Consider the following 14,056-nt stretch of genomic DNA (forward strand, 5'->3'; position numbering starts at 1 on the left):
CCGGCTTTTTTCTTTTTGCTTATGTGGTGCTGAGGAATCGAACCCAGGGCCTTGAGCATGCAAGGCAAGTGCTCTACCACTGAGCCACCTTCCTAGCCCGATGATGATTCTTTTTATCATCAGTGGAAAAAGTAACTTTGTTGACATCTTATTTTTCCCTTGACCAAATATAATTTTAGGCAAGCTTTATTTTCTGACACATTATTCAGTCAGCAGTAGTTCACAGTATAATGTTAAGTTCATTTACACTATACTGTCCCTACCAACCTCTGTCACATCTATCATTCAACCTTTAATGATTGATTTATGCTTGAGAAAGTGGTGAGGAATGTCCTTCAGAAAATAGTCTTTTTGCCTTGCATGAGTGTTCCTTGTTTATTTGTCTTATCTAATATAGTCCATTCTAGTTTGATTTTGAAGACTGCCTTTCCTTTCTCTCTCTCTCCTTCCCTCCCTCCTTCCTTCCTTCCTTCTTTCCTTCTTTCCTTCCCTCCTTCCTTCTTTCCTCTCCCCTCTTTCTTTCTCTCTTTCTTTCTTGTGCTAATACTGGGGCTTGAACTCAGGGTCTGGATACTGTACTTTAGACTTTTCACTCAAGACTAGTGCTCTACCACTTGAGCCATTCCTCTACTTCTGGCTTTTTGGTGGTTAATTGTGGATAAAAGTCTCACAGACTTTCCTGATCTGGCTAGCTTTGAACCACAACCCTCAGGTCTCAGCTTCTTGAGTAGCTAGAATTCCAGGCATGACCCATTGGCACCTGACTATGGACTAACTTTTCTTATCTTCAGAAATGTTTTAACGTATTGGTTGGATGCATTACAATCAAAAGAGAATTCTTAATCCCTTTCTATGGTTCTGTAAAGGTACTAGAAGGCAGTTCCTACAAGCTGATTTCTTGTCACTTGTAATTTTCTGATGACTGAACCAGGAGAGATAAATGCTCGGCCAAAGGTCATTTCTTCCTCTAGACTTTTCTCCACAAAAACATTCAAGCTATATGGGGGAGATGAAATAAACAAAAAATCACCACATATTCTCGGAGATATTTGGATTTGAGCACTGCTCTGAGCTCAGATTATGCATAATATAATGAAGTGGTTAATTCAAAGAATTCTCAGTGAAAAGAGTCCTGGTAGACATCTTCTCTAACTTGGATTGAGCAGAAGTAGAACTCTCTCTTTCTTTAGTACCCTCTCTAGAATCCCCTGAGAAATGAATATTCCAAGTAGACTGGCCATTTCCAGGAAGAAAGATGATAAAGTTCAAAGCCAGACTATTATAGAATTAAGGAGATGGAGATGGTGATCAGAGTCAAAGATAACTGATTTGAAAAGAGCATTTATATTCCAAGAGATAGAACTCCAGGGAACACTTTTAAATTTTAAATGACCACTTCTTTCTTTTTGGCTAGTGAGAAGAGGTTGCAGGAGCTTGTGTGGGAAATAAAACAGAAGTAAAGGACTTGATCAGGCAGAGAGGGGCCTGTTGGAAAAGTGTCTCAAAGATGTAAGAGAACCTGACAAATCTATTTGGATAGAACTTGACTCCCTCCACCTGCTCCTGTCATTCCTTTAGGATGTGAGAAAATCTAGCAAGGCTGGATCAAACAAAAGACAGTGGTGCATGAATGTCGCACTAGGAACTGAGAATCTTTATCCAGATGAGAGGTGAAATAGAAACAGACACCCCCACCCATACACACACTTGAGAAATGGGGGAGCTGGTGATATTGAGAGACTGAATCACCAAATTTCACATATTTTTCATGGAAAAGAACTTTTCTGAGTCCCTCTGTTGGTTTTTGCTTTATCTCGTTAGCCAGCTATAGGCTACCTGTTGGTATATTAGTCTTTTTTTCCATTGCTTTGTCAAAATTCTTCAGTCTGGGAATTTTAGAAAGCAAGAGGTTCCTTCAGCTCAGTTTTGAAAGCTAGAAGCCCAGACAGTATGTCACAGCCTCCTTCTCTGAGCTTCATCACTTTTTAATGATGTGGCAGAGTGTGTATGAGAGGGAGGGATTGTGTGACAAGACAGAGAGCCTGAGAAGGGGCCAGTCTTGCGCTTTTAGAACTAAATGCAAGCCTCTATTCCTTCCCAACCTAGAGCCCCCAGTGATGGGAAGTAAGGACTCCCTGGCTAGGTAGTTAAGGATAGAAGATGGTGGCTAGGACTGGCTCTGACATGGAGAGGAGAAATGATTCAAGAAGAAATGCCCATCTTGTTCCCAGTGGGCTCCAGCTGCCAAATGCTATGGCCTGAGTTGTGTTGCTCTAGCCTCCAGCCTATCAGGAGTCCTTTCTGCCCCTAAGTTCCGAGATAGGGGATCCAATCAAAAGGTAGCTTTCAATAATTCCAGAGTTTTTGGAGCATGTGAGCTCACATGCCTTCTCCTGCCTTTAGGCATAATGGTTCTGAGGAAGCTTCTGTTCTTTAGGAAAGCGCCTATCTTCTGCTACAAGGCTGCTCAGGCCCTGGCTAGGACATACCAAGAGTGGTACGGGGAGTTCTCATCCAATCAGGATTTGTTGAGCCCTTGCTCCTTCCCAGGACTCATGAGGCTCTAAAAGAAGCACCTATGCCTTCAGGCTATAAAATACACCTCGTGGGCAGGGAACAGCAGCTCCATGCTCCACTTTTATAGAGGGTGTTCAGATGGCCTGGTATATTCAGCCAAGTCCCTACAAGGGGGGCTTGGTAAGGCTTTGGGGAATGGGACAATTGGAAGTAAAAAGAGGAGGTCTGAGGGAAATGCCAACTGGAAAGATGGTCCAAGGAAAGAAAATTGCTGCTTGGAAGAAGCAGCAAGCCAGAGCTCCAGCTGTTCTTACCATTTGAGGTCTTTATGTCTTTCCTCCTTAGAACTTGGAAGAAGATGCCCAAAGTCGACAACATGCCAACCATTACTATTCGCACCACTCTCACCTCTCCAAATGTAAACTACATCCGATGGAAAGTGCATGGAGACTGGGTTACTCAGGTAAAACAAGCCGAAATGATAATTAAAAGTAAAGCAGGCTGCCCTTGCCACTCTCTGCAGGTAACTCACCCAAGCAATCAAATAAGTATGTAGTAAGTCATCACTGGCCTGGAGGTAAATCCATCAACCTCGCTCAAAACAAATATAAAATGAATTATTGCCTGAAATGCAAAGCATCATAGTGAACAGTTTCTAGAAGCTGGTGAAGCTTCTAGAATGTGAGCTTCCTGCTGTGATTGCTCAAGTAGCCAGTCTCTTAGGATCCATGAATGGAGACTGAATCCACCATGGATTCCAAAAAACTGAAAGGATGTTTGTCCGATTCATGAGAAAGCAAGGCGCATCCTTAATGTTAAAAGAGCCTAGAAATCAAATGCAGAGAGGATGTGCCGCCCATAGACAGAACTCAGGACAAGGTGCAGAGCAGAACGCCTCAGTCTACACCAGTGATGATGTCACATCTCCATGGAGGAGCACAGGCTCTTGACCTCCACTCTTCCCCTTCCTAAATACATCAGGCTTAATCTAAGTAGAGAACCGTCAAAACTAACAACTTTCTTTAAAGAAAGAATGTTAAGATGGGGCTGGGAAGATGGCTCAGTGGTAGAGCGCTTGCCTTCCATGCCTGAGGCCCTGGGTTCAATTCCTCAGCACCACATAAGCAAAAAGAAAAAAGCTGGAAGTGGTGCTGTGGCTTAAGTGGTAGAGCGCTAGCCTTGAGCTGAAGAGCTGAGGGACAGCACCCAGGCCCAGAGTTCAGGACCCACGACCGGACCCAAAAAAGAAAGAAAAAGAAAAGAATGTTAAGAGCTATTATTGAGTGAGGGGGAAAAATAGAAAACACAACAAACTTACCTGATGAGTAAAAACAGAAAAATGTATGTGAAGAAAAATTGGACTAAGAAAATAGCATTAGCTCACGCCTGTAATCCTAGGTACTCAGAAGACTGAAATCAGAGGCTGAGTTCAAAAACAACCCAGACAGACAAACCTGGAAAACTATTATCTCTAATTAATCAGCAAAAAGCTGGAAGTGGAAATGCGGCTCAAGTGGTAGAAGGCTAGCCTCAAGGGAAAAAGCTAAAGAACAGTGCTGAGGCCCTGCAGTAAGCCCCAGTACTGGCACTAAAAATAAATAGAAACAAAGAGAGAGAAAAAGGAAAATAGCATTTGTCTGAAAATAAAGACCAACCAAGTTTCAAACACAAACAGGAAAGCAAATGCCAATCCCACAGTAGAAGCAAAGAGTAATTAGGAAAGCACAAAGAGGTCAGGCATGGAGGTGAGATGCATGCCTGTAATGCCGCCTATTGTATAGGAGAAGGAGGCAGGAGGGCCACCAGTTCAAGACCAACCTGAACTACACAGGAAGACTCTGTCTTAAAAACCCAAGGGCAAGGCATACTTCTCTGAAGTAGTTTCCTGGCATATGCAAGGCTCTGGGTTTGACCCTCAGCACTGACAAATCGAATAGTTCAGCACAAAAAGAAAACACTTTTTGAGGGAAGTTGGAATAAATTTCTCTCTTTTTTTTAGCTTTAGGAACTATAATGTACATAAATTCATCTCTCATGCACAGCTTATTGCTGGTAAGCTTATGAGCTATACAATTATCACTGTGAGTCAGTCTTAGAAAACTCCTGTCACTTGATAAGATTCTTCCAGCCCATTTCTGCTTGTCCATTGAGAAAAAAGGAGCCTTACTTCTTGTTGGATATGCAAGGTTTGGTTCAGATTAGAATTTATACACAGGTTCTAATCCCAGTTTGCCTACCTTTTGCTTTCCTCTTCATCCATCTGTAACCCAGAAGGTAGAAGGAACAGAAGCTGTGCTGCCCAAGGGGTGACCTTCTATAGAGGGTTGAGGTGGGGAGATCTGTGTCAACATCATTGGGAGAAAGCACTGGAAGTCTTTGAACTCAGAACCTTATGCTTTGCAAGACAGATGCTCTACCACTTGAGCCTCATATCCCTCTTGCCCTTTTTCTGTCAGTCATGAGGCTTGAACTTGGGGTCTGGTCTCTGTCCCTGAGCTCTTTCTGTGCTAGACTAGCACTGTACCACTTTGAATCACAGTGCCATTTTCTGGTGGTTAATTGAAGATAAGAGTCTCATGGACTTTCTTGCATGGGATGGCTTTGAACTGCAATCCTCAGTTCTCAGACTCCTGAGATTACAGGCATGAGCCACCAGCCCTTGGTCCCTTTTGCTTTTCTTTTCTTTAGTTTGCTTTTCAGGTAGTGTCTCATGTGAACTTTACCCAGGTTGGCCTTGGAACACAAACCTTTCATTTCTACCCGAGTAGCAGGTACCACTGGTGTATAACTTCATGACATGGCATATTTGTTAAGTTGGTATCTCACTAATTTTTTTGGATAGGGCTGGCCATGAACCTCCAGTCTTCCTGCCTTTTGCCTTTCAAGTAGTTGGTATTAAAGATATGCAACACCATTTTTGGCTACCTGCTCATACCTGAATGTGTGTACATGCATGTGTCTATGTGTGCGCATGTGATAGTAGTGGGGCTTGAACACGTAACCTCAAATTCTCATTCTTGCTCATCCTTTTTGTGCATGGTTGGTGCTCTACCACTTGAACCACACCACCAAGCCACCATTTTGCTGGTGGATTGGAGGTAGAGTCTCTTAGATTTTTCCTATCTGGGGTGGCTTTGAACTGCAATCCTCCAAATCTCCTCAATTGCGAGGATCACAGGTGTGAACCTGGCTTATTTGCTCCTATTTTTAATAAGGTTGTTCACTGTGCAAGAAGGTGGCTGGAAAGGAAACTCAACTCCCACCAAATCTGGTGCCTTTCATCTGAGTCTGATTCCAACTGCCCCTGCCCATAAACCCTGCTTCCTCAACCCCCACACACCATCTACAGCCCAGCTTTCCATTTCCAAGAAAAGAAAGGGGAAAAATAATGTCTCTACTTCTCAATCTGATGCTCAGCGCTGTTTCCAATTTCTGGATGATTTCGAGGGAAGGATACTTGTTTTCTCTGTAAACCCTGCAGTTCTACGGGCTGCAGATTTTCTCAGAACCATCTGAAGCTGGCAGGAGGACTTAGAGCCTGGTCTGTGAGACAGGATGCCCAGGAATTGTTCGTTCTGCTGTCAGCCTTGAGCAGTGTACAGGGAAGATCTTGCCACAGGCTTTGTGCTGTACCAGGCCACCTACACATGTCTGCCCACGAGAGAGCATGCTCTGAACAATGTTCTTAATGTCTGCACAAATGGTTCCTTTCTCCATCAGGAAGTCTGTCTCCAAAGGAAAATTTGAAACATTGTCAGGTATTCTTCCTTGACCTGGTGAGTGATCATCGTTTTAATTAATGCTTTCTGTCTTTCTTTTTTTTTTCTAGCTGAACTACTATGACTCTATGAAAGCCATCATTTCCAGCTCCAACCACGAGCCCACAGCTCTAGTAATAGGTACTGTGTGGACCATGTTCTCTTTCTGGGTGTGGGATCCTTCAAGGTCCTCCAACTTTATAGTTTCTGCATTGCAGGAGGCATCGCACACTGCTAGTGTCCTGAGAAGGCTCAAAACAGACATTGCATCTGCTTGGTTTAGCTTTAGTTTTCTAAGTCCACTATGAGCCAGCTAGAGAGAGAAAGATGGAAACAGAGACAGAGACAAAGTGACAGAGACAAAGATAGAGGGAAACAGAGAAAGATAGACACAGACAGACAGAGAGTCAAAGACAGACAGAGAGAAACAGAGACAGAGACATAGGGACAATGAAACAGAGACAGAGACAGAGAGATAGAGAGAGAAGACCTAACAGAGAGATTGAGAAGACACTAGGAGCTTGAATCATACATGTTTAACTGAAATATGAACAAATTCACTCAAATCAATGTCAACCTCCCTGTTGAATGGATACCACATGATTTTCACTGAATAGGAATCCAACATAAAACCATCCTAATGGGGGCATACTCAAGAAATGGAATGTAGGAATTGAAGAGTTTAAAAAACATGAAAGATTGACATTTTCAAAAAAAGGAAGAAATAAATGTGCTCATTATCTGACTTATGAAATGGCAACCCCTCTGTATAACACTTTACTAATAACAATAAATGATATATTTTTTAAAAAAGCATGATGATCCAACACTTAGAAAGTCTGGGAGCTGGTGAATCTCAAGAAGGACAAGTAAACGCTCAGCTTCCCATTCACCCTTCAGTCTTAAGGATGCCCCCAAGATCTTAGTTCATTTATTAAGGCTATCACAGAATGCCACAGACTAGGTAACTTATAAAAGAAAAACAGTATTAGAAACATGGTTCAGGAAGTTGGGAAGCCCAAGAGTAGGAGCAACAGATTCTAGAGAGGGCTTTCATGCTGCATTGATTGAGGTCAGAAGAGTTCACTTTTATAACAAAACCATTGGTGTTATAAATGACCTCTCCCAGCCAGGTACTGGTGGCTCTCTCCTGAAATCAAAACCACAAAGGAGGGTTAGATCTGGAATATCGAGGTAAGAGGCCAGCCTGGACAGAGACACCTTCTAGACTCTGTTTCTTAAAAGTGAGCAAATGCCAGGGTATAGGCATGGTGAAGTGAGCTTGTGCCGACTAGATAAGCAAGTCCCCAGGAAGTGTGAGGCCCAGGGTTCAAACTCCAGTACAAAGAACTGGCCTCTCCCAAGAAAGCAACGAACTAAACACCTTTGTTAAGACCAATCTCACTATTTCTCTTTGAATCTCACTATTTGACTTTGAATTCGGGGCTTTGCACTTGCTAAGCAAGCACTCTACTTCTTTAACCACACTTGCAGCCTTTTTCTCTTTCTTTGCTTTTGTTAATTTTTAGATAGGGTCTTACGTTTTTGCCCAGGGAAAGCCTCACTCAGACCACAATATCCCTACCTGTGGCCTCCCACGTAGGTGGAATCATACATATATACCACCATACCTGACTCATTGAGATGGAGTCCCCTAACTGGCTTTGATCTTCCTGATCTCTGCCACCCTAGTAATTGAGAGTATAGGAATGAGCCAATGTGCTCAGGGTAAGATTCTAACACATTTAATTTTATGAGGGACATAGTCAAACCATAGTTCTCCAGTGAGCAGCTACAATTATGAATAGACTTGATCAAGCTGAACTTAGGGTGAATGGGTGGTTCCGTGTGATGCAATGTGGGGGAAGGTCATTGGTCTGGAAGAAACTGAAGACTTGACATCCTGGCCTTGGATGTACTTTAAGAGGTCAGACTGGTCCAAATTTGAGGCAGGAATCTAATGTCTTTATGTTACGCCATTCCCCAGATTCCAGTTCATCATCTGAAATAGAAGCAGCCTCTGCCTGTCCCTGGAGCTTCCTAACTGGAATACTTCCTTAAGATGAGGCTCCAACCTACACCTTCTGCACATTGTATTTTGTGTCCATAACAATCTGTGGCTCATAGCCCACAAATCCAGCTCTTCCTCTCACCTTACAGAGTAGTTACAGCACTGCTCAGATCTTTTCTTTTACCACAACAATAGAAATCCTAAACTAAAAACTGAATTAAGCTAAAGAAAGGGTTTGAGATGTCTAATCTAACACAGGAAGGGCAGGGGAGCAAAGCAGCCCCACATTGGAGAATTAGGAGGTGATTGTATTATAAGAATACCAACATCATCAGTGGCTTCCTCCACTGGTGAATTCACACTGTATGGGGTATTAGGAGATGAGGCCTGAGGAGAACTATCTTGTCTTGGCCTTTCCTGTCTCTTTGCTTCCTGGCTGCCACTTAGTGAGCAGCTTTCCTTCCCCATGCTCTTCCCTCATAATGTTTCTGCCTTGGAACAGACATAAAAGCAATGGAGCCCAACAAGCCACCAGAAACCTTCCAAAACAGTAGTCAAAATAAATCCTTTTCTAATCCAGGTGCCAGTGGCTCATACCTGCATTCCTAGCTACTCAGGAGGCTGAGAACTGAGGGTCAAGGTTCACAATCAGCTCAGGCAGCAAAGTCCACAAAACTCTTAACTACCATAAACTACTAAAAATCCAGATATAGAGCAGTGGTGGCTCAAGTGGTAAAACATCAGTATTGAACAAAAAAGACTAAGAGACAATGTCCTGGTCCTGAATTCAAGTCCCATACACACATGCACGTGCGTGTGCACGCGCGTACACACACACACTTTCTCCCTTAAGTTACTTCTTCATATATGTTGTCCCATCAAAACCATAATAAGTCTGGTAGTGCCCATCATGCTGCAGGAGTAGTATAAAGGGAGCATGCTTCCCATAGTAGGGACAGGAGGGAGATTTACTAATGACAGAAAGCAGTAAAGAGTGACTGCTTCACAAGTCACAAAGTACGAAAGGGGAGGCCCAGCACTGGAACCACAATATGATTTGAATCTGAAACATCCTCTGAAAGTTTATGCAGGACAGGCTTGGTCCCCACTGCAGCAGTGCTCTGAGGTTTGGACCAAGAGGGCTCCAACCTCATCAGTGGATGACTTCCTTGACGGGCTCATAGCTTCATGGGCTATTGGGAGGTAGGAGAAATTTTAGGATGTGAGACCTCATTGGAGGAAGTAAGTCATGAGGGGTGTGGCCTTGGAGGGTTTATTTTATCCCTGCTGCTTCCTCTTTTATTCTTTATTCCACCGGAAATCCCCAACCCTACTGTGCTGTTCTGATCACCACAGCCCAAAAACTGTGGAGTGAAACCTTTAACTGTGGCCCACATCTCCTTTTAAGCTGATTGTTTCAGCTGACCAATGCAGAAGCTCTACCCTCATACTGTGGAATCATGAGAATACAAACATTTCATTTTCTCAGATAATGAGGCTTAATTAGCATCAAGGCCTCATGCTTGTTTGGCTTGGGTTTGCTCAGCTGATGCTTTACTACTGGAGCCACCACTAGCCCAGGTTTCTGCTGATTATTCTGGAGAATAGTCAGCCCAAGCCGGCCACAAATCTTGATCTTCCATATCTCAGCCATCTTAGTAGCTAAGAATACAGATGAGAGCCATCCATGCCCAGTTTAACATTAATGTTTAATACCTTGAATACCTTCTTAACACTTTATGCTTACTTCATTAAATTTCATAATTACTTTGTGAAGCTCTTGAGAATGTGTTAGAAGCCCTATCCAATTAAGCATCATCACTATGGTTATCTCTAATTTTCAAGTCCATCGTGATGGTGGTTGCTTTTATGGTTTGACACTTAGTAATTTAAAGCAATCTCAGATTCTCCAGTGGTTCTCTGTTTGAGGTACCCATTAGAACCACCTGTGGGACTTTACAAAATCTGGTTACTTGAGTTTTACCCTCAGAGAGTTTGACTTAATTAGTCAGCGATAAAACCTAGGTCTTGCCACTTTGGAAAGTCCCCACAGTGATTAGACAGGGACATGTGATTCACAGGGATATAGTCAGGGCATCTGCATTGCTCAGATGCTCTGTAGTAACTTTGATTTGCAGCCAAGATGAAGATTCAACCACATGTACTACCCTACTGGATCAGAACAGCGGTAAAGGAAAGTGTGAATAGTACGCATCCCCATTTTATAGATGAAAACATAGCAATGGCAAGTTTGCTGAGCAGGTCCCTTCGCTGGAAAGTTTGAGATTGAATCTGGATTCCAGTCCTACCAACTTCAAGGCAGTGGACCACCTAACATCATTGGGCTTGGGTTGGTAAAACCCCTTAGGTCTAGGATCTAGATCTAAGGTTTTTACCTAGGTCATCAGGACAGCATAGGACAGGTCTAGGAAAGCCTAGATCCATGGCTCCACTTCCGGGTTTTTTGGTGAATAATTGGAGATAAGAGTCCATGAACATTTCCTACCAGGGATGGTAGGAAATGAGCCACCAGCTCTGAGCATAAGGAACTTCTGGCCTTGAAACAGAACAAGTCTTTGTGCCCAGAGGAAAGATGTGATCATCATCCCTTGGTTATTGAAGAAGTTGATATTGCCAGTATAATTGGTCTGAGCTGCTGCCTAGTGAGCTCTGATTGGACTTCTTGCAGACCTGAATAACCTCAGGTGCTTTGAAAATGAGCCAGTGAAGAACCCCAAAACACACTCGTATGTGTGCTGGCTGCCAAGCCCACACAACAGGCAGGAAAAAGAAGTGATGAAGTAAGTCCTGAGTTGTGGGCAGGCATGAGCCATGTTACAGGTTACCATGAGCCTGGTCCAGGATGAACCACGTGTGCAACAGTATGTCCTAGTACCTGGAGACATCATAGCTGTCATGATGGAGCTGTTGTCCTGTAGCTGCAGTGATGGTGCTATTGTTATGGAGCTGTGATGGAGCTGTCTTGATGGATCTGTCATGATGAAGCTGTAATGACATTGTCGTGATGAAGCTGTGGTGATGGAACCATTGCTATGGAGCTGTCATGCTATAGCTATCTTGAGGGCCCTGTCATGATGAAGCTGTAATGGATGCTGTAATTCATCTGCCATGATGAAGCAGTTGTCATGTAATTGTCATGGTGTAGCGTTAGTGAAGCTATTGTGATGAAGCTGTCAGGATGGAGCTATCATTACGTAGCTGTCATGATGAAGCTGTAATCAGGCTGTCATGTAGACTCCTTGATGAAGCTGTCACGATGAAGCTACATGTGATGGAACAGTTGTCAGGTAGCTGCAGTGATAAAGCTGTCATGTTGGAGCTGTTGTGATGGTGTTGTGAACAGCTTCCTGCACCATGTTGTATAAAAGTGAGAGTGTGCCGGTATAGCTAACCAGCATATAATACCTGATCGTGAGAGGAAGGCTTTGATGTTTGTTAGACTTCACTTTTATTGTTACTTTTATCACAAATTCCTCCTACTTATAAAATATTTACTTTAAATGGCATGCATGCTCTCCTAGAAGCTGCACTCTACATCTCTCAGTGACTTCAAGATACCATGTGGAGTGATCGCCCTATACTCCCAAGGAAATACCTAAGGATGCAGTTCTCAGGAGCGTGTTGTTGCTAAGCAACATGTACCTTTTACCCACCTGTGTCCCTTTTTACCTCCTCCTTCCTGCACCATCCCACATTCCACCTTGGACTTTAAGGATTGAGTGTCTTCTGGGAGCTGGTAGTTCATGCCTGTAAGCCTATACTTAGGAGGCTGAGAACTGAGGATCATGATTCAAAGCCAACCTAGGAAGAAAAGTCTGTGAGACTCTTATCTCCAATTAACCACCAAAAACTGGAAGTGGAGTTGTGGCTCAAGGTAAAGCACCATCCTTGAGGGAAAAGGCTAAGTGTAAGTATGAGGCCCTGAGTTCAAGTCCCAATCATAGCATAAAAGGGAAGGGGTTGCTGGTTGTAGTTCACCAAGCAAGGTACCTGTAAACCATATTAAGACCCTTTGCAGTGGTTCATTAGTTATCACTCATGTAAGCATGCCAGCCATTTCTTTTATGATGCCTTCCAATAGAGCTGGGTCTGGGCCTTTCTAAGTCTCCAGAAAAGCTGAAATCTGAGTTTCCTCTTCTTAATCCTTCAAAATCTAATTTCATTTGGCACAGAACATCATGGAAAATCAATAATGCTTATGCCAAGGTCTCAGCTTCCTGTGAAATACCACCTTGATCCTTTCTTCACAGCGATCTTCCTGAAGGCCCTTTCCAGCTCCCTGATTCATAGCCTGAGAACTCACATCATCTTTCAAATAAAGCTTCCTTTATAAATGTCTGATTTACTACAGTTAAATCATCAAAGGGTTAAAAAGAAATGTGTGGTGGTTACTTTTATTAAGGACTTCCATTAGACTTTCTTGGAACTCGGGGATTTGGTTTTCTAGAATACTGATGGGTTTAAATTCTAAGAAATTGAGATTTAGCTTTTGGAGGCTGAAGCAGCCTCAGTATTTGTTTGGGCAGATGAAAAGCAATGCCTTCAGGGAAAAGAACAGGGACTTCTAGCCCTGGCTCACTTTTTAACAGCCCTGTAATGTGGGTTCCTGTTTTCCTTCCAGCTCACTTAGGAGCTATGGTTTGGATGTGATTTGAGTGTGTCCTATAAAGACTCAGGTACTGAAGACTTGGTCCCCAAGATACTAATGTTGAGAGACCCAGGATCCTTTGAGGAGGAGGGGCCTAATGGGAAGTGGATAGGTGATTAGTACATCACCTTGGAAGGGATTGATGCAGTTCTCATAAGACCCTGATTAGTTCCTAAGATCAAGCTGTTAGACAAAGAGCAGGACGGGCCCTTCCCCATTCTTATTCCTGTCTCTAGACACGATCTCTCACATGTGATTTCACCATGTGATCTCATACATGTAATCTCTTACATGTAATTGATCTCTCACATGTACCCCCACTGTGATGCCTTTCACCAGGCTGTGCTGTCCCCTCAGAATGTAAGAAATGGAATGCCTCATCTTGGGTTTTCAGTCTCTAAAATTGTGAGCTACAGTAACCTGTTTACTTCCTAAGTACATAGATTCAGGTGTTTTGTCACAGTTACAGGAAACACCAGTACAATAAGAAAGTTGATAGAGCTCTAAAGGATGATCCCTCCAGTTCACATTCACCAGGTCCTCATTCTGCCGAAAGAGGCCTGTCCATCCTTCCTCCTTCTTGTATCAAGAAAAGAGAGGCCAATGAAATTGCTTACAGTTCCCAACTGCTGTGATTCCATCAAACAAATATTTCTCAAGCCTTAGATACCCAAGTTATAGCAAAGACTAGCCCCCAAATCAACATTATTGTTCTTATGAGTTTCATTTGACTCTCATCTCCAATTAACCAGCAAAAAGCTGGAAGTAGACATGTGGTTCAAGTGGTAGAGTGCTGGCCATGAACCAGAAATCTAAACAAAAGCTAAGCCCTGAGTTCAAGCCCCCTGGCACACAGAGAAAAGATCCTCTTTTATGTCCTCCTGAACTCCAAAACTTGGCATATAGTCAGCTACTTATTTCCTGCTCTCCTTTGCATTTACCCTGTGCAAGGAAAACTGTAACTGAAAATATGAATGCCTACAGACTTCTTAAGTTTAAAGTTCCATTTAGCACTGTTGTTTATTTAGCCAAGTCTCTTGATTCATGTGTGTGTGTGAGTGTGTGTGTGTATGTGTGCGTGCACGCGCGTGTGCGAGCGCA

The 14,056-nt window shown here is 43.1% G+C and overlaps 1 protein-coding gene across 1 annotated transcript in view; it reads left to right on the top strand.

The window, feature by feature from the left end:
• Positions 1–14,056, top strand: part of LOC105993893 — a 119,077-nt gene that overhangs the window by 57,122 nt on the left and 47,899 nt on the right. The window contains exons 12-13 of the mRNA XM_013027266.1: positions 2,863–2,980; positions 6,347–6,416. Of these exons, the coding sequence (XP_012882720.1) occupies positions 2,863–2,980; positions 6,347–6,416 (188 nt within the window). The remainder of the gene's footprint in view (positions 1–2,862; positions 2,981–6,346; positions 6,417–14,056) is intronic.

Source organism: Dipodomys ordii, unplaced genomic scaffold, assembly GCF_000151885.1.
Source record: "Dipodomys ordii isolate 6190 unplaced genomic scaffold, Dord_2.0 Scaffold102, whole genome shotgun sequence".
NCBI lineage: Eukaryota > Metazoa > Chordata > Mammalia > Rodentia > Heteromyidae > Dipodomys > Dipodomys ordii.